This window comes from Cnephaeus nilssonii (assembly GCF_951640355.1).
Source record: "Cnephaeus nilssonii genome assembly, chromosome: 15".
In the NCBI taxonomy this organism is placed as follows: Eukaryota; Metazoa; Chordata; class Mammalia; order Chiroptera; family Vespertilionidae; genus Cnephaeus; species Cnephaeus nilssonii.
Genome location: NC_137086.1, coordinates 11020881 through 11041252, shown reverse-complemented (window position 1 = coordinate 11041252; position 20372 = coordinate 11020881). Strand labels below are relative to the sequence as shown.

The 20372-nt window shown below is 49.1% G+C and overlaps 1 protein-coding gene across 1 annotated transcript in view; it reads left to right on the top strand.

Annotated features, from left to right (window-relative positions):
* KIF3C (kinesin family member 3C) overlaps positions 1-15027 on the top strand; it is a 40276-nt gene extending 25249 nt beyond the window's left edge. The window contains exons 5-11 of the mRNA XM_079792729.1: positions 2989-3090; positions 3829-3951; positions 5263-5381; positions 5836-5952; positions 11867-11975; positions 12153-12325; positions 12544-15027. Coding sequence (XP_079648855.1) covers positions 2989-3090; positions 3829-3951; positions 5263-5381; positions 5836-5952; positions 11867-11975; positions 12153-12325; positions 12544-12637 — 837 coding nt within the window. The 3' untranslated portion in view covers positions 12638-15027. The remainder of the gene's footprint in view (positions 1-2988; positions 3091-3828; positions 3952-5262; positions 5382-5835; positions 5953-11866; positions 11976-12152; positions 12326-12543) is intronic.
* The last annotated feature ends 5345 nt before the right edge of the window (positions 15028-20372 follow it).

Below are 20372 nucleotides of genomic sequence, written 5' to 3'. Positions count from 1 at the left end.
CAGATTCCATACATTTATCACCCGTAAACAGTAGAACTTCCCTTTATTTATCCTAAAAACTCAAGATGTAAGCTCTTACTCTGTGTGCCAGGACTGACTGGGAAGGTCTGGCTCTTTGCTTTTCCCACCTGTCTCGGTTGTATGGTTCCCGGGCCTGTCCTCTAACCTCCCTTTGTCTTTGCAGAGTGGAGTCCTATTTTTTAAAGTCTCTTAGAATAGCCCTTCTCTGAATGGTTTTAGCCGCCTTCCTCTGGATCTCTCGCCTTCGTGTCCCCGGAGACACAGGGAGGGAACTGTGCGCACTACTCCAGATTCAGCTTCGTCGTGGTTTTCTGTGCGGATAGAATGACTGTTGTTTTGTTTCTAAAAAGCCTTCACGATGGTGGCTGGCCAGATGCTGTTGGCTTTTTTAGCTGTGGCAGCATAGTAAGCTAATGCCTTCTGGGAACAATAGAGGTTGATCCTCTACTCACCTGCCTCCCTTCTGGCTTATAACTGATTGCTCATAGATAACCTTTAGTGAGTAGGGCTAGGAGTACTTTTCCCCAAACTGTAGAACTATCATTGATGCTCATCTGCCATTTTTTTGTCGGCTCACCCAGCCTAGTGATTCTCTGGTGCTCTACCACCAGGAAGGATGTGGGAGCATCTGTGAAGCTGGGCGTTTCATTTCACCAGTGCACGCTTTCCAGCGGAGATCAGTCCCCCCAACATTTAACATTGGAACACTTTTCCATCTCGAGGGACGCCCATTTATTTCTGTGTCCTTTTGCTAACCCACCTTTCGGTTATGAGAAAACATTTCCCTTTCTCCGTCTCCTCACCCGCCATGTAACTTTGAATAACCTCCGAGGAAGAACCTTGCCAGGAGCATTTTAACCTCTAAAATTCTGGCCACTGGCTTCCCCATGGACGGTAATGACCTTGGAGATTAGTCAGATATGATTTTCTCTTGCTGGACACATGTTGCTTTTCTTTTATCCGGTTCTGCTTCCTGGAGCTCTCAACGCAATGTCCGCAGTAGAAAGAACATGGGCTTTGGAGCCAGGCCAACCTGGGTCTGGATTCTCCATTTATATTTAATGTCCATGACGTGACCTTGGACGGATTACTTAACCTCTCTGAGTTTTCATTGGAAAAATGATGGTGCTAATAATATGCCCCTTCAAGTCACCTGGGATCGCGTTACAATGCAGTTTTTTATTCACTAGGTCTGGTAGGACCTGAGATTCTGCATTTTAATGCTGATTCAGGAGACTTCAAAAAGCAGTGATTCTCAAATTCGACTGCACAATGAAATCACCTAGGAGCCTTTCAAAACCACCAGTGCTTGGACCTCACCACCTGCCCTCTCTCCCCCATTCCAGTTTGACTGGCAGTGGGGTGTAGCCTGGGCACTATCTACTTTTAAAAGATGGTTCTAATATACATGGAAGTTTGGGACCCACTGCTTAAAGGGGGGTCAGATGAGATAAACCCGGCCTGCAGTACAAAGAAAATAATGGGTTTCTTCCTCTTGGTTGCTTGTCCTGTCCTTCCCACGCTCCACACCAGTCCCCAGCCTTTAAATCAGGCAGGAAACAACCGGGCAGCTACTGTTGCTGGGTCTTCTCTAGAACACCTGTCCTAGGAGTTCTCACAGCTGTGAGTGGAAGGGACCAAGATAACGCGGTGGGCCTGGCACTGGGGATTTTAAAAGCTCCCCAGCTTTCATATGTAACCACATTCAAATATGAAACCAAGTTTGAGAACTAGTATCTTTTTATTAGCTTGCAGAGACCGAAGAACACTGGAGTTAAATAAAATGCCAAGGCAAGTGCAAGGACTCAGGGCTGGAGTGGCCAAGTACGTCCCAGAACGTGGTGGTCCCTCCAGACTCCATTCCCCGGGAGTTGGAGGGACCAGTCGTCCATGGCCCACAGCACTAGGTGGCTTCCTCGTGCCTTCTCCCCTCCTCCCTCTCCACACCCAGCCAGTCCCTCCTACAGGTGTCCAGGATGCCAGACCCTGCTGCTCTGCCCTGTGGCCCTGCCACAGTGAGTGTGGATTGGTCAGTTGACGCTGGGATGAGAGAGCCCAGAGAAAGGACCTGGAACCCCCCTCTGGGGCAACCCCAAAGGTTCCTTTCAGTTCACCAAACGTTGATTGAGCACTTCCTCGGTGCCTAGCACTGTGCTAAGCCCTGACACCGAGATCTGATAAGACATGATTCCTGCCCTGAGGGAGCTCTCAGGAGAGACAGGGATGTGATGGCAGAGCACCAGGAAGGTGTCCTGGCTATTGAGGCCAGAGGAGGAAATGTGCAGATTGGAGGGAGTCAGAGGAAAGGTCCCAGGATGCTCAAGCTGGGTCACAGTCGGTTCTGATGTTAGCTGTGAGAACCGAAGCGGGTAACCTGGCCAAGGCTTTGCAGTTAGTGGTAGAGCCCAGTCTGTCTGGCCATCTCCAAAGCTCTGTGCCTCCGGGGCCCCATGTGCCCCTTAGTGTTACAGAGTCTCCTGCCTTTGGCTTTTCTTCTGCTTTCCATGTTCGCCTACAACCAGGCTCTTCCGTTGCCTGTGTTGAGAGCCCTCTCCCTGCATCAGGAGACAGTCATCCAAAAAGCTGGGCCGCCCAGAGACTACCTTCCGTCTCCCCCTCCCGAGCACCAGCTGGGTGCTGAGTGCCATGATTAGGTGGCCATCTGCACCCCCTCCCAGGCCTGTGAACCACCTTCTATCTGGATCCAAAGCGAACAGATCAGGTGCCCTACGTTCCCTGAGGGATCCCCTCTCCTTTTCTCACCTAATGGTCCTGCCAACAACGGGAGCCTTGTGCTGGGGCCCAAGAAACTGCAGGAAAACGCTTCCTTCTCGTTGAAGGCCCCATGGGGACACATCTGGTGTCCCTTCTTGGAAGGACCACAGAGAACAGGGAAGCAGAACCTCTCAACCTGGGGGTCCTGTGCCCCTTTAAAAAGCCTGTCTCTAACCCGGTCTGTATCCCCAGGCCATGGAGAGCAAGCTGCTCATCGGGGGCAGGAACATCATGGATCACACAAACGAGCAGCAGAAGATGTTGGAACTGAAGAGGCAGGAGATTGCCGAGCAGGTAGGGTTGGGGCTTCAGGTCCCTGGGGGTGCATGGGGGTGCATGGCCTTGAGGTCATGTCTGAGGGGCAGCGGGCAGTAAGCCATTGGGCAGTAAGCCATCGGGCAGTAAGCCATCCTGGACTCAGGATCCCTGGACCAGTGCTGAGAACCTCAGACAAGCTGTCCTGGCTCCCATGGGTCCACCAGCCCAGGGCCTGTCTCTGGCAGGGGCACTGCTAGCTGGTGGGTGAGAGGAAGTGGTGGCTCTCCACCCTGTCAGCCTCCACAGCACCTGGCACGAATGCCTGGGCCTTCCACAAGGTGCGAGTCCTTGGCCACGTGTATGGCTATGCCCTGAATCATCATGAACCACAATTTGTTGTTCTTATCAGTCAACTGTAACACTACGTGGGGAGATGGTGAGGCGGCTGGGAAGCCCGTATGCGGACATCTGTGTAAGTGGTTGACACCTCTGGAATGTGCCCGTGATTAGGGCTGGGTCTCCACCCACAGGGGCAGTGCCTAGGGAAGGCATGGCAATAGGAGCCGAGAAGAAGGTTCAGAGAGGAGAGGCTCCACTGAGGTTGGGGTGGGAGCCAGGGATGTGGGCCATGCCACCCTCCCTCCTCCCTCCTGGCAGCTGGGGCCATAGGGCAGCCATGTCCCACGGGAGGCAGAGTGAGCCTGTCCCCGAGCTCCCTGGACCTTCCCTGGTATGCGCTGCTGCTCTGAGCCCCTGTGCCCTGCACTGTCCTAGAAACGCCGCGAGCGGGAGATGCAGCAGGAGATGATGCTCCGCGATGAGGAGACCGTGGAGCTCCGGGGCACCTACACATCCCTGCAGCAGGAGGTGGAGGTCAAAACCAAGAAACTCAAGAAGGTGAGATGCGCCCTGGCTGGTTTGGCTCGGTGGATGGAATGTCGGCCTGCGGACTGAAGGGTCCCTGGTTCGATTCCCGGTCAGGGCACATGCCTGGGTTGCAGGCTCAATTCCCCAGTAGGGGATGTGCAGGAGGCAGCCGGTCAATGATTCTCTCTCATCATTGATGTTTCTATCTCCCTCTCCCTTCTTCTCTAAAGCCAATAAAAATATATTTAAAAAAAAAAAAAGAAGAAGAAGAAGAAGGTGAGATGCCACAGCAGGACGGGGTCTGGGTGTGTGAGGGCCCGGCAGCCTCTGCCCAAGACAGTCACCCGTCCAAGGGGTGTGTCCTTTAGGTCCTCTCCCCACTTTGCTTGAACTGCTGAACCCAGTTCCATTGCCTGGGCTGCTGGGGTGCGGAGCGGGGAAGGCAGGGGTTGGTGTTGGGGTGGAACAGAGCTGTTTCTCCTGGGTCAGGCTAGGCCTGATGGGTGGGAACACCGTCATTTCTGGTCTCCAGGGCGATTGTCCTCATGGTCCTGGGTAACTTCCCCCTTTGCAGGGTCGCCAATGAGTCACAGTTTGGATAGCTGGGCCTGGAGCAGGGCCAGGGGAGTGGTGAGCCTGGGGGAGCTCCCAGAAGGAAACACAGGGCCCGCAAGGGCGTGTGAAGGGATGAGAATATCATCACCAGAACCTGCAAAGGCAATGCCGGTGCATGAGATGAGGGCTGAGGGTAGGAAGCAGCACGTCTCAGCCTGGATTCTAGGAAGAACCTGGAGAGCTCTTAGGGTTGCCAATGTGGCTGCCCCAGAGTAGGCCAGGCAGTGGCCCAGTCACAGTGGCAGTTCCCAGGGACCCACCCTCAGTGGCTAGGAGTGGGGCAGCAGGGTCAGTGCTGCCCTCCACACCCCCACTTCTGAGAACCCCTGGAGAGGTAGGAGTGGGGTGGTTCACCTTCCAAACTGGCTTAGCCCCCCTCCTCTGCCTAAGCCCTGGACTTAGGCCCTGATTCTGGCTCTTCTATTAACTAGTTTTGTGACCTTGAGCCAGTCTACGCCTGAGTTTCCTCACCTATAGAAAGAGGGTGTTGAACCAAAAGGTCCCCAGAGTCTCTTCCAGTTTGAACATTCCGTGCTGCTGACAGCAGCTGAGAGAGAGCAGGTAACGGGCCAGCATGTAGGAGGGACAGGGCAGCCTTTGAATCCCCTGCCCTGACTCGTGGTGGAGCCGCAAGAGGGAGATTCAGAGCTGGCCCTGGCCTCACCCTGTGCTGAGCCTGGGACCCTGAGCCTGGGTGGCCTCTGAGCTGCACCTGTCCCCACCCAGCTCTACGCCAAGCTGCAGGCGGTGAAGGCGGAGATCCAGGACCAGCATGACGAGTACATCCGTGTGCGGCAGGACCTGGAGGAGGCGCAGAATGAGCAGACCCGGGAGCTCAAGCTCAAGTAGGCTCCCTCCTCTTCCCATTCCTGGTCCATAGCCATCCCGTGGGCCCCGTGCTTCTCCCGACAGGATCTTCTCCTTCCTGAAGGCCTCATTCCGCCTGTCACCCACGAGTCCATGTGTCTTAGGAATAACGTGTCGGAGGGATGAGGGAGAGGCCTAGGTTCTGGAGTTTCTTCCACCTCCTTCCCTCCTCAGCCTGCATTTGATGACCACCACCCTCCCAAAGTGCATGCTGGGTGCTGGCCGAAAGGAACCCCTTTGGCCCTGAACCGACACTCTTTGCATTAGAAGTTATTTTCAAGGCCTGTTATTTCCCCTTCCCCAACATGTTGGTTTCTCCACCCGTGTCCCTTCTTTCTGCCTCTTTGCTTCTTACTTCTGATCCTTCAACTTCACATATTTGTGGGGGGTCTCTCTCCCCAATTCCCATCTCTACCTTCTTTCTGCTCCCAGGTACCTAATTATTGAAAACTTCATCCCCCCTGAGGAGAAGAACAAGATCATGAACCGGCTTTTCCTGGACTGTGAGGAGGAGCAGTGGAAGTTCCAGCCACTCGTGCCAGCCGGAGTGTGAGTCTCTCACCCAGTCGTCTGGGCCTCGGGCCTCGGGCCTCGGGCCAGGGTGGAGATGGCCAGAGCCTGTGGGAGACAGGTTTCTACAGATCGGAGAGCTAAGGGGATGATACAGAGGGAGGATGGATTTTTCAGGACCTGATGTAGGAGTCTCCATGAAGAAAGGGTGCCCCCCCCCCCCAAAAAAAGTGTCTCCTTAGCCAGGGATGCAGAAAATTTTGTATGAAAGGCCTGAAGAGGGGGGAAGAGCATCTCAGCCTCTTGGCAATCCCAGTGAATGCTAACATTTGGCCAGTCCGATGAATTTTCATTTGTCTGGTGCCAAGAGCAGCAGCAATAGTTAATATTTACCTTCCTGTGCGTTGGGCACTATGGGAGACTCTACAGACAGAAGGTAAATCCAATTCAGTCAGCATTCAAGTCCGGTGGGGAATGCAGGGAAGTAACTAGATCAGGAAATGATAGAAGTGGGACTCAATCTTTATAGCTTCACTCAGCTCCGTGATTCAGCATTTCCACCTGTTTCCATATCCTAGCCCTTAGGTAGTTTGGGTCCATTGGCTGGGTGTGCAGCTCCCTCTGCTGGTAGCCACGAAGAACAAGGCCGGATATTCAAACCCAACAGAGTGACTGCCTCACTCAGCTGGAAGTGCCACTGTCCCTTAATTGAAAATCTGTGTGTATAGAAGGTTTATTTTTTAAATTATTATATATTTTTATTCAATTTATATATTCAACTTAGTGATGGACACATTAAACAAATTACTACAAATTACAAGTTTATACAATTTATTACAAATTTCACATTAAATAAATCACTACACCATTCACTAAAAAAGGATATGCAGAATCTTTAAATTACCCTTGTGGAACGCTGAGTAATGGCCTCCACAGAAATACTAGCGAGGCTTCTGCTCTGTAGGGTCCTAATTCTTGGGACCTGTGAAAATGACCTTATCTGGCAAAGAGACTTTGCAGGTATGATTACATTAAGGGGCTTGAGGAGATTCTCCTATATTGTCCAGGTGGACCTTAAGTGGAATCACAAGTGTCCTTACAAAAGGAAGGCAGAGGAAGGTGAGACTCCAGAAGTAGGAGATGTGACAACAGCAGCAAGAGACCACAGTGACGTAGCTGTGAGGCAAAGGCTTCCGAGGGATGCCGATAGCCTCTAGGGGTTGGCATTGGCAAGGAACAGACTCTGCCCTGGAGCTTCTAGAAGAAGCCAATCCTGCTGACACCTTGCTTTTGTTTTAGTCCTGTAGACTCAGTGAAGTACATAGAGGTATTTAGGAGGCCAAATACCAATGCACTCGCCCAGAGAGTCTTTGCTCTCTGCGTCCACAAATATTAATGCCACGATAGGGCAGGAGTGCCCCCTGAGCTGGTTGGGAAGCTCGCTGTATAGGTCTGTAGCTTTTCACGGGAGCATCAGATGCTGCTTCATCTGACTACTTTCTGGAAGGCTGATCCTACCCAAGGTGACACTACACAGGTTTGTAAGTGGCAAGTTCATGAGTAGAAGACTTTTCAAAGGTGTCATTTTTGGACTTAAAATCTACCTTTCCGACCCAGGTAGAGACCCACAGTAGTACGGCATCTAATGCAGACATTCTCCACCCTGGCCGAAGCTAGAATCGCCTGTAAGCTGGGCTACAAAGAGTCTGATTTAAAGGATCTTGGGTGGATCCCAGGACAAATTTTTTCCCCCCAAAGCTTCCAGGTGAGGCTTCCAACAAGGAAGCCAAGCTCAAAAACTACTACTCCAGCGCCCTCTGCTGGAAGGAAATGCTAGTGAAGCTTCTGCTCTAGGCTTATCTTGTGCTTAGAAAACTTCAGTTTAAAGTTTGCAGATGGAGGAATTTCTTTGTGTTGGCTAGATATGGGATGAAATCTGAGAAGGGATGTGTTTTTTAAACTTTTATTTTGAAAAATAAGAATTACAAGAATAATACAAAGAATTCCCATATACCCTCATGAAAATTCACCAATTAATATTTTGCCACCTCTTGTTTTATTTTTTTTAAATATATTTAATTGATTTTTTACAGAGAGGAAGAGAGAGGGATAGAGAGTCAGAAACATCGATGAGAGAGAAACATCGATCAGCTGCCTCCTGCACGCCCCCCACTGGGGATATGCCCGCAACCAAGGTACATGCCCTTGACCGGAATCGAACCTGGGACCCTTGAGTCCACAGGCCGACGCTCTATCCACTGAGCCCAACCGGTTTCAGCCTCTTGTTTTATTAATAACTCCTCCACCCCACCACACCAACCATTTGAGATTAAGTTGCAGATGTCCTGGCCCATCACCTGTATTTCCTAAAAATGAGGACATTGTCTTACATAACCACCATACAATGTTCAAACTTAGGAAATTTCATATCAACACAATACTATTGTATAAGCAATCTTCACTTTTAGCCAGTACCACAATAATGTCCTTTATGGCAGTTTCCTCCCCTCCCCCAATCCACACACCTGAGATGGTGCATTGCATTTGTCATGCTTCTTTAGTCTTCTATAATCTGTAACTGAGAAGGGATATATTTTATTTAATTAAAAAAAAACCTGTTTTTATTGATTTTAGGGAGAGGGATAGAGAGATAGAAATATCCATAATCAGCTGCCTCCTGCACGCCCCCTACTGGGGATCAAGCCCTCAACCTGGCATGTGCCCCTGACCAGAATTAAACCCAGACTTTCAGTCTGCTGGCTGATGCTCTATCCACTGAGCCAAACTGGCTAGGGCTGTCAGGCAACTCTTGAAACATGCCCATATCAACTTATTTTGGAAGTCTATCTTTTATTTTTTCACCATTATTTCTATGTGGTTACTGGTTGATACACAACATCTTCAGGTGAGGTGCCTTCCTTAATCATCAACAATTTTTCAACCAGATCTAGCAATAACTTTTTCAAGTATGACCTTTTATTTTTTATTTCTCATAATAGACTTTATTTTTAATTGTGTTGATACAAAATTATCTTCTAAGGGTTGGATATTGGGCAGTGTCTGTAGCACGTGGTTTACAGTTCACAAAGTTCTATTGTAACTTTAGCTCTTTGGCCTATGCAGAGGGTCGATCACGGAAAGTAGGCCTGGGGCTGAAGAGGGAGTAGATGGGGAGTTTGGTGTCCCAATTACAGACTCCCCTCCCCCAGCCCCTTCTTCCCGCATGCCACCCAGAATAGCCCTGGCATCTTTGTGGGGTCAGGCTGCCAGTTCACACTGATCCACTGCTCTGCTCGCCCAGCCCAGCCGTGTCCTCCTGTCCTGTTCCCAGAGCCTGCAGCCTTCAAGGCGCGCTTCAGCCCCAGGCCGGCTCACGTGTACTCCTGAGACAGTACAGCATCGTGGAATATCCGGGAAGGTTCGCTTCCTGTCTCTTCCTAATTGGATGACCTCGGACACCAAAGACAGCCTGGTGTCTGCCCTGTCTACACCTCAGGAGGCTGGTGTCCAATTCAAATGGGATATGTAGGCTCCCCTTATAAATGATAAGCTATTATTTTACTGATTCCCCCGCCGCCCTCCGAGCTGTCACCGATGCTGCCCTCTCGGCAGCCCCATCCGTTCTTGCCTTCCTCTGTAGAGAGGAGTCAGCGGGGGCCCCAGGTGGGGCCCAGCCCTCTGCTTTTACCTTTCATAAAATGAACCACAAGGATGTTAGTACTCTCGCTGCGGACGGCAGGCATTGTTCGTGGGCTCCTGCCTGCCTTGCTCTATTCTAGGACAGAGCGTCCTACCTGTGAATTTCTTGCCTGTTTCGTCCCCTCTTCTGTCTCCTAGCTGTCTGCCTTTTGGCTTCTTTCATTGCTCATTTGTGTCCCTGCTTGAAATTAGCAAGTGGCATTGAGAAGAAGTCATCATCGCAGGGCCCTGTGCAGCGCGGGGTCCGGTGCTCGGTGTTTGTCTTGGTTTGTCTCAGCTTTGCTGGAGGACAGGCTGCCGTAGCTGAGGCTCAGAGAGAGGAAGCCACTTCCCGAGGTCTCAGAGCTCTCAGGGCCAGCGTTCAAACCCCGGTCCGTCTTCCTCCACAACCTGCGTGGGTGTTTTTGTGTTTGTTTTTTTTTAATTAAAATAACTTCCTTGTATTCTTTTCTATCTTTTTCTGTTTGTTTCTAATAATAAATACATCACACTCATCAAATTGCTGAAAGTAAAAAGTCTGACATACCGTGAGTTGGCAATGGAAGATTTCATAGGAATAACCACTTCGAAAAGCAACTTGGCAATATCTAGTAAAGTTGAGATGCACATACCCTACAATGCAACCATCAACCATTCCATTCCTGGGTATTTACCCCAGGGAATCTGTTGAATATGTACTTGAAGATACCTGTACAGAAATGTTCACAGCAGCACTCTATTTAATGTATTTAATGGTGTGTGTGTGGGGGGGGGGAGTGGAAATCAACCTAGATAACTATCAACAAGAGAATATATACATAAAATATATATGCATATATATATATATGTGTGTGTGTGTGTGTGTGTATATATATATATATTGCTATATTAAAATCTTAAAATATGCCCAGCCAGTGTGGCTCAGTGGTTGAACGTTAACCCATGAACCAAGAGGTCACTGGTTCAGTTCTGCACGAAAGGGTTGTCAGGTTGAAAACTGAAGTTTTGGTCGACAACCAAGACATTTTTTGTGTGAACAGTCGAGAACCAAATTGTTGGAGATGGGAGACATTCGAGAAACAAGATTTGGCTGTAATTAATAACGTTGAGCATCTTTTCATGTGCTCATTGGCCATTTGTATATCTTCTTTGGAGAAATGGCTATTCAGCTTCTTTGTCCATTTTTAAACTGGGTTGTATGTCTTTTTTGTTGTTGATTTATAAAAGTTATCTACAGATTCTGGATACAAGTTCCTTATCAAATATATGATTTGCAGATATTTCTCCCCATTTTGTAGATTGTCTTTTCACTTTCTTTATACTGTCCTTTGAAGCAAAAAGTTTGTAGTGTTCATAAAGTCCTACTTACCTATTTTTTTTCATTAGTTACTTGAGCTTTTGATGTCATAGGTAAGAAACTATTGCATAACTTAAGATCATAAAGATTTACTACTATGTTTTATTTGAAAAGTTTTATAGATTAGATTTTACATTTAAGTCTATGATCCATTTGGGATTAATTTTTATATTTGGTGCAAGGTAAGGGTCCAACTTCATTTTTTTTGCCTGTGCATAATCCAGTTGACTCAGTATCATTTTTTAAAAATTATATTTTATTTTTATTGTTGACATTATTACAGATGTCTCTTATCCCCCCTCCCCCCACATCCCTCACTTTACCCCTCTCTACCTAGACCCTACCTTCCCCTCCTTCTGTCCCTCACCAGTTGTGAGGTTGCGCTAGAACAGTGGTTCTCAACCTTTCTAATGCCGCGACCCTTTAATACAGTTACTCATGTTGTGGTGACCCCCACTCATAAAATTATTTTCGTTTCTACTTCATAACTGTAATTTTGCTACTGTTAATGAATCGTAATGTAAACATCTGTGTTTTCCAACGGTCTTAGGTGACCCTGCTAGCGGTTCTCAACCTGGGGGTCGCGACCCACAGGTTGAGAACTGCTGCTGTAGAGCCTAAGACCATCGGAAAACACAGATATTTACATTACGATTCATAACAGTAGCAAAATTACAGTTATGAAGTAGAAACGAAAATAATTTTATGATTGGGGGTCACCACAACATGAGGAACTGTATTAAAGGTTCGCGGCATTAGAAAGATTGAGAACCACTGCGTTAGAGAAAAGAGAAGAAAATTCCAGAACCTGCAGTCTGCAGGGCCTCCTGTCTACCTGAATGATACTTACTTCCTCAGAATATCATCTTCCCTTTGTGTTTGAAGGAAATCCATTCTAATATAGCCTCTCCCCTACAGCAATAACAGCCAAATGAAGAAGCGGCCAACGTCTGCAGTGGGCTACAAGAGGCCTATCAGCCAGTATGCTCGGGTTGCCATGGCAATGGGGTCCCACCCCAGGTACAGGGTAAGAAGCTGGAAAGTAGAAGGGGGGAGGGGAGAGAGAGCCCAGGGGAGGTGATGCTCACAGCCTCTGCTTCCTCCACCTACCTCAGCACCCTTGCTACACCCTGTGTTTACTGAGTGCCCAGAAGGTACGGTCATTGGGCTGCTGCTTATGTCTGGTGTGATGCTCCTACCACAGGCTGAAAACATAATGTTTCTGGAGTTGGATGTGTCCCCTCCAACTGTCTTCGAGATGGAATTCTCTCATGACCAAGACCAAGATCCCCGTGCACTACACATGGAGAGGCTCATGCGGTTGGACAGCTTTCTGGAAAGACCCTCCACGTCGAAAGTTCGAAAATCCAGATCCTGGTCAGTACCACCATGACCAGAGCGGGCAGTGGCCTTGGGACCGGAGGCAGGGAGACTGCATGGGCTACCGGGCTACCGGAGGGTGTGAAGGGGGGTGATGACGGGTTGTGGGGGAGGAGTTTCTACAGCAATCGGTGAGAGAATGGACGGTCCTCACTGTCCTCTTTCCTGCGCTTTCCCAACCTCCCCTTTCACCCACTTGTCCCCGCCCCCTGCAGGTGCCAGAGCCCTCAGCGGCCTCCACCCTCCGCCGCACAGGCCTCACTGGCCTCCGCTGCTCTGCGCCCTGCGACAGTGCTAGACCATGAGTGACAGCCTTCAGTTCGGCTGCCCATCTGACAGGCTCCTGGGATGGGATCGCCAGCCCTGGATCATCTCATCTGCCGCTTGGTGTGTGTGTGTGTGTGTGTGTGTGTGTGTGTGCACGCGCGCACGTGTTTGTATGTGTGAGGGGGTGAGACTCTGGCAGACCGTGCCTCTGCCTGCTCTTCTCAGCCTCCTTTATTTAATTAACGTTATTTATTCGTGGAGCTCAGTTAGTGTGGGGGAGAGGCCCTCGCCTGAGCCTGCCGTGGTCACTGCATAGCCCCCTTTTCTGCTGACTATAGACCCCCTCCCCCCCAGCCAGACCTCAAGCTCTTCTCTGTCAGTTCTCCCCAGAAGGGAAGGTGGCCAGTGCCTGAGAAGAGAGGACTTTTTCTACCTGTCTCCAGAATCTCCATCTCCTCCTGTGCTGGTGGCGAGCAGCTCCTAAGCACGTTCCAGGACTAGAAAAATGCTGGGTGTCCCCTGAGGACAGGAGGGGTCCTGACAGTGCTCCCAGCACCTTCTGGGCCTCAGAAAACCTTGTTCAGCTTCTGGGGCTCCTCAAAGACTTGGAAGACCTCACCCTCCCAGCCCGTGCTCTTCAGCTCGCCAAGAACCCGTGGCTCCCCGAACTGCTTCCTGCGCACCTTCCCAAGGCTCGGGTAGGAATTGTGAGCCAACCCGTCGCTGCCCCTCGGACCTGCAGGAAGTGGAACAGGAATGGAGACACTGCGGACAGTCACCAAGGGAAGTCCCTCCTCTCCTCCCCTGTCCTTTGTGTCTGTGCCCCTCCAAGAAGTAACTTTGGTCAACCAGTGGTCAGGCCAGCTCCCTGTTTTTGAGATGCTGCTCCTTCCTGCTTCAAATGTCTTCCCTGTAGCTGCCTGGACCCCAGTTCATAGTGGAGGGAGCGATGTCATTATCCCCCCGGCTAAGCGAAGGTATCTACCCCTGTTGCTTCCCCCTTCATTTAGCACAGGAGACGGAGACCTGGGCACGCCCCGCCAGCTTGGCCTATTCCCCCTGCTTCTGAGTCACGTGTGTTGGGCTCTATTTTGTTGAAAACTAACCCCGTCTTCGGCATTGTGGAAATTGGTCCTTATGGAAGTGCTCTCCGCCTTCCTTTGTGACATCCCAAGATGTCTCCAGGTATCTCAAGTGATAAGTAAATTTCTACCAAAAAAAAGAAAAGAGGTTAATTTTCATTGACTTTTTAAAGTATGCGTGTTGGTGGAGGTTTGAAGAGGTAATCATGAGAGAAAACCAATGGTTTAGGATTTTAAAATGCCCTATGAGTGGGAGTCTACAATTCCTAGGATATGAGGAATTTAGTCATTATATAAAAGCATAAAATTGACTGATTTGCCTGAAATTTAGTGTGTGGGAGGTGACGGTGGGGCTGATTGCCTGGTTATTCTCTTTCCATCAGGAAATTAACCCTTTTTACACTTTTCAAGTTCTGCTCTGAGGACCAAGTTATGGTTGTTTTTTTTTTAAATCAACATGCTGCCATTTCTGGACTAGATGGTTGGGCAACTCAATTGCCATTTGCTCCTGTCCGTCAAGGATATAACATTTTTTTCATCAGAGCCCAAGAGATTATTTGAGACTCAGAATTCAGATACTTGATTCGGCTGAGGCTGGGACAGGAGTTGTATGTAGAAATCCCACAGGTGGCCGGGGCACAGGGGCCCTCGGGGTCTGCATTGGGCAGCCTCTCCCAGCGGCCTCCTTCTCGTTTGTGGATGAAGCAGCACGTATCACCCCATTCGCCACTTGGACACATTGACTCTGCATTGTCTGGTCACTTGACCCTCACAGTCTTATAGCACAATCCACCCAAGTTCACCGCCCCTGGTCTGAGGGCTGGGCCCAAGGTGTGGTCAGAGGAGGAGCTCCTGCCTGCAGTTTTGTGTATGTGCGTATGTATGTGCGTGTTTGTGTGTGTTTAACTCCACCGGGGATACTCTACGCTCAGTGTAAGATATGCTGGGAACAGGGCCACTGGGGTGGTTGGATCTCAGCCTCTCTGTTTCTCTCTCTCTCTCTCTCTCTCTCTCTCTTTTGATGTATCAGACATTTGGTTGACAAAGTAAGGGCCCTGATTAGGACCAAATTTCCGTGTCTGTCGCTATGGTCTTTATTGAGGACAACAGCTAACGCAGTGGCCCGTATATTACATATGTAATATATAAATATATATATATAAAACATTGCCCCCTGTCTCCTTGGCTTAGATGACAAGAAATGCACCTGCACCCTGGTGCTGCCAGCAGCCCGCAGGCCCCAGCCCTGTTCAAATTAACAGCCGATAATAAAGGAATGAGTATCGTTACAGCGTTGGTTGCCTGCCTTCTCTTCCCTTTGCTTCTTCCTACTTTCACTCCCGTTTTTATTTCCTCCCATCTTTCTCTCCCTTGTTTTCCTAATGTGGGTTCAATGGCACAGGGAGCCCAGCTGCAGTTAATAAAAGGGGACCCGGCTGCCTAGGATGGCCGGGAGGCAGGCCCCAGGCTCTAGGCTGAAGCCTGTGCCAGAGCCAGGGCGGCAGCTGTTCATGTTCTCGTAGCATCCCCGCCCTGTTCATTCTGAACTGTTAGCAGACTTCAGAACTGCCTAGATGCCGTCCAGACAAGCTGCCCATAGCATTTGACAGCTCTGCCCCGACTGCGCCTCCAGGTATCAGCCAAGACCAGCTGAAACAGCCAACGATGTGCGGACGGCAAAGCACGTAGATGGGCCTGGCACATGGTGGGTGTCCAGTTAAAGTAAAGACTACCTTTCCCTTGTCGCCTCTTCCCCGGGCCTCTTTCCCTCCCTTTTGGGTTCTGGCGATTGGCTCCCCATCGCAGGGAGGTCTTCTAGGAAACGAAAAGTAGTCGCTGCTAAGAAAACGGAGCCCCTGGCTTCCGGGAGAGGACGGGGTTGGTCGGACGCCGGGAAGCCTTGTTTTGGCGATGGCAGTTTTCCTGGAGAGGCTCCCTGCCTCACACCGGGCTCCAGCCCTGCCTGCGACAGGGTTCCGGGCGGGCGGGGGCGGCTCTGCTTTGTTGAGAGGGACTCGCCAGGTGTTGCGTTCGGTGCTTTACACATGTGGGCTCATGGTATCCTCCCAGGTGGGAGTGATTGCCACTGGCTTATAGGTGACATTTGGGGCAACTGGCTAGAGGCATCCTTCAGAGGGACTATGGGTTCAGGTCCAGACTACTATAATCAAGAGAGTTAGAATCTTTTTTGTCACGGAGGGTCTTGCCTTTAATTTGCAAAAACAACGCAACACCTAGGAAGCACCATAAAGTGGAGCGCAATAAAACGGGGTATGCGGAGCCTTGGCGAACGGTTAGTAATGACGCTGGACTTGGAGACTCTGGGACCCGTATTTTTTCCTTCTGTGCCACACGAGCTGTCTAAGCCATCTGTACCTCAGAGAACTGACGGGCACCCTGCATGTTTTACAAGCAGCGGAAGCCATGGGCAGAGTGGTTGGAAATAAAGCCAAATCTGCAGACCCTTCACCTCCAGTCCTATTCTAGAAGCGCTTATTCCTCCCGTGAGCAGCGGGCCCACCCGTGTGGCTGACGAGGGTGGTTTTCTAGAGCTCCACGAAGCAGCCGGAAGGACTCTCCCTCGGCCCAGTCCTTTGTTGACTGTTGATAAAGAAACTGCCCTGTTTCACTTCTTCCTCCAAGACTGGGCACCTGATCTCCAGAGTTACTTCCTTCTGTTTTCATTGCCTAGGGGTGGGGGGTGTGTGTGTGAGAGAGAGAGTACTCTTAGCCAAGACTAAAGATTCGCTTAAGCTGGCCTGAGTAAAATGAGAACACAGAAGTGTGCAGTGGACGCCAAGGGTGAGAGCAGAACCAGGCCTCGGGAATGGCCCACTACCAGGGACTCGGACACCACAAAGACCCTCTCTCTCTCCCCACATTTCTTTCTGTGTGGGGTTCCTGCTCTTTCCTCAGCTGCTCCCGTTCACGACGTAGAAGATATGTCTGCCAGCAGCTCTCTGTTTACACGATCCAGTCATCCGGAGAGACTTAGCGTCTCAGTCCCACTGCCAAGTTCGTGGTAATGTGATTCTGATTCAGTGTTTTGGGTCAGGTGGGTGGGAACGTGATATATGAATAATACCTCCAAGGGTCCTACTGCTGTAACCCTGTATATGTGGGCAGGGGTGCAAATAAAGGTATTTCTCCAAAAAAAGATGATGAGGATAACAGGGAGGGTGGAGTATGCTCTGACAGTTAACCAAACAGAGGTCCGTGACCAGTGTGTCCATCACCCAGGATGGCTCATTCTATTATTCTGTTCATTTTTCTTACAACAATTCACCTGCATCAAAATTATCACCCTCAGAGATTCCACTTCATTAGGTCCAGGATAGATCCATGTGGTGGACATTATAGGTTGTCTTTCCAATATCCATTCTTCCCTCTGCCTTATTTAAGAATAATTTTGTTTAAGGAGGGCAGTGCACACAATTAGAAATACTCTTTCCAGACTCCCTTGCAGCAGGGGGTGGTCATGTGACATGGTTTTGGCCTAGGAGATGTAAATGAAAGTTGGCTAGGGATTTCTGGGAAATTATTTTGCTTTCCTGATTTAGATATCTCCCATCTCTCCTTTTCCCCTTTCTTCTTCCTGCATAGAACTCAAATGCCCCTTCTGGAAGTATATTCTTTCATTGAACAAAAAATTAGCATCTGCTACCCATACACTCCAAGTATCGTTCTAAGTGCTGGAGATGCAGCAGTGAAGAGAACGGCCGATAGCCCTATCCACACAGTGTTTGCATTCTAGGGTGGAGAGAAAGAAAAACATATTGCACAAATACAGTATACACATAATGGTGGTAAGTGCAGTCAAGAAAAATAAAGCAGAGAAGGGAGATAGGGAGTTCCAGGTACTAAGGTGAGGGGGAGATTGTAGTTTTAAGGTCCATACTAAGAAGGTGACATCTGAGCAAATTCCTGCAGGAGGTCAGGAAGTGGACTCCAGGAGAGGAAAAACAAATGCAAACTTTGTGGACAAGATTGGGTCAGGTTTGTTCAAGGAGCAGCAACCATATTGCAACCCTGAGGCAATAATCACAGCATGCGAAAGATTTGATGGAGTAGAGACACCAGGAGACCTAACTTCCTGATGGATTTGTGGTTCTGTGCCAGGCTGGGTCTATCCACTTATGCACTTATCATGGTGCCAGACAGACCCCTTTTAGCCAGTGGCAGGGGGATGTGCCAGGAACCTGCATTTGAAACGAGCACCTCCACTGATTCCAAGGAACCGCTCTTTCAAGTCTGAGCGTCTCGGTTCTAGCCATTTGTGGTTCTGAGTCATGCTCACAGGGGGCCTGCCCTTCAACAAGCGCCAGCAGCAGGGCCACCTGCCTGTGTAGACACCATGACTGTGCTCAAGGATGGTAGAGGCAGAGGGCACAGAGCCCCTGTGCTCAACCACATGTTTCTTCTTCGCAACTGGATGTTGGGAGGGGACAGGGGGCTAACTTGTTTGGATTAAAAAACCAAAGTGATTAGTTATTGACACCCAAAGCTCCCGGTTGCAATAAGGAAAAGAAGACGCAGAAAGGAAAGTGATTTCCAAAGGCACACAAATGGTGATCAGGGGAGACGGGCCCGGAAGGAACAAGGACTTACTAGTCAGACACACTGTTTATATTTTTTGTTGTGTGTTTCTTTTTATTTTATAATATTTTTTTATTGATTTCAGAGAGGAAGGGAGAGAGAGAGTGATAGAAACATCAGTGATGAGAGAGAATCATCGATCGGCTGCCTCCTGCATGCTTCCTACTGGGATCAAGGCCTCAATCTGGGTTTGTGCCCTGACCAGGAATTGAACCATGACCTCCTGGTTCCTAGGTCAACACTCAACCACTGAGCCATGTCGGCTGGGCTATTTTTATTTTTGAAATAATTTCAAACTCACAGAACAGTTGCAATAATCATACTAAGAACTCCCACAGGCACGGAAATCCTGTTCAAGTTTTGCCAACTGTCCCAAGAATGACCTTTACCACAAAAGGATCCAATCCAGGATCGTCTGTTGCACTTAGTTGTCAGGTCTCTTTAGTCTCCCATCTGGAAGTCTTCCTCCGTCCGCTCTTGACTTTTGTGCCCTTCACATTCATTAATATTAAAGGCCAGTTAATGTGTGGGCTGTGCCTCGATTCAGGTCTCCTCCTGGTTGGATTCAGGTGATGCACGGCACTGCGGTCTTCTCACTGTATCCCGTCAGGTGGAACACGATGACATTGCTCTGTGCTATGGCTGATCATGTTAGCTTTGATTATTTATTAAGGTGGTGCCTGTCAGGCTATTTGGCAAGGAGATACTGTGAAACTATGTGACTATTCCACTCCTCCTCTAAATTTCATCCACTCGTTTCAATACTCATTGATGTTTCCTGCTTGAATTTACTATTATTATTATTTATCCCAAGGGTATTTTTCCATTGATTTTTAGAGAGAGTGGAAGAGAGAGGGAAAGACAGAGAGGAATAGTGATCTGAGAAAAACACATCGATTGGTTGCCCCTTGCACGACCCCAACCAGGACCCCAGATGGGGAGGAGCCTGCAACCGAGGTACTTTCCCCTGACTGGAATCTTACCCGGGACCCTCTGGTCTGCAGTCCAATGCTCTATCCACTAAGCCAAACCAGCGAGGGCTTGAATTAATTATTACTATATGGTTGCTAAATGGTGGCTTTTAATTTTACTGTTTCTTCTACGTTTATTAGTTGACATTAACTTGTGAGAAACTGCTTTCTCTTCTTGTTTGTTTATATCAATGTGGACTCATGCATTCCTATTTTATTCAATGGGTTATAATTTATTATTATTATTATTATTTGATGTTCAAATTATGCCAGATTTGGTTAGTGGCTGTGCCTTCAAGCTGGCTTCTGTGTCCTTCTGAAACGTTTTCATTATTCTCTGAGCACTTCCTTACTTTATGGCACAAAAAAGATGTTACAGATTCATCCAAGGAGTCCCTTTAGTGGTGAATGGTGTGTTTATTGCTAAAGACTGGCTCTCCTCCCAGGCTCCCTCAGTGGACAGAGCTCGGAATGAATACACATAGGATACACATACTTGCTCACTCACACACACTATATAATTATGTTTACTTTACCTCTACCTACCTAACCATGAGTTCACACTGCTCCCTCCAGTTCCAACCCAATATCAGGGTTTATTCCAGTGTTCCTGTTTTCATATTTACAGCTCCTTTCTCTGACAGTTGAGAAACCTGGTTCCCATTAACTTCAATGTAGTAGCTTGTTTGCCCAGTGCCCTAGTCGATGGCCAATTTCTTGACCCACACAGAGCTGCCACCCTGCTCAGTTGGCCTGCTCACAAGGGCACTGACCTCTGCCAGGCCCCTGCAATGCAGGGCTGTGCCTCATGGCTTCTGACTGGATTACTAAGGAAGGGAGAAAGAAAGGGAGGGGAGTCCGGAGAGACATTCTATTTGAAGCAGGAACCCTCCCCGATTTGATATTCCTCTCTGTGTGCCGACGCAAATTTAGAAAAGCACAAGAGGAGGAAGAAAGGATGTGAACTGCCCCTCCTCTAGGGGCTTACCAATCAAATCGTCAGGAGAGCTTCTTTCTGAATGCGGAAAGTGAAAACCCAGCGTCTCATCACCTACTGCTCACTGTGCATATGTCTGGCCTTTGAACTTGTGCATCCTCACATAGCCAGGCATTTGGTCTCCACAGAAG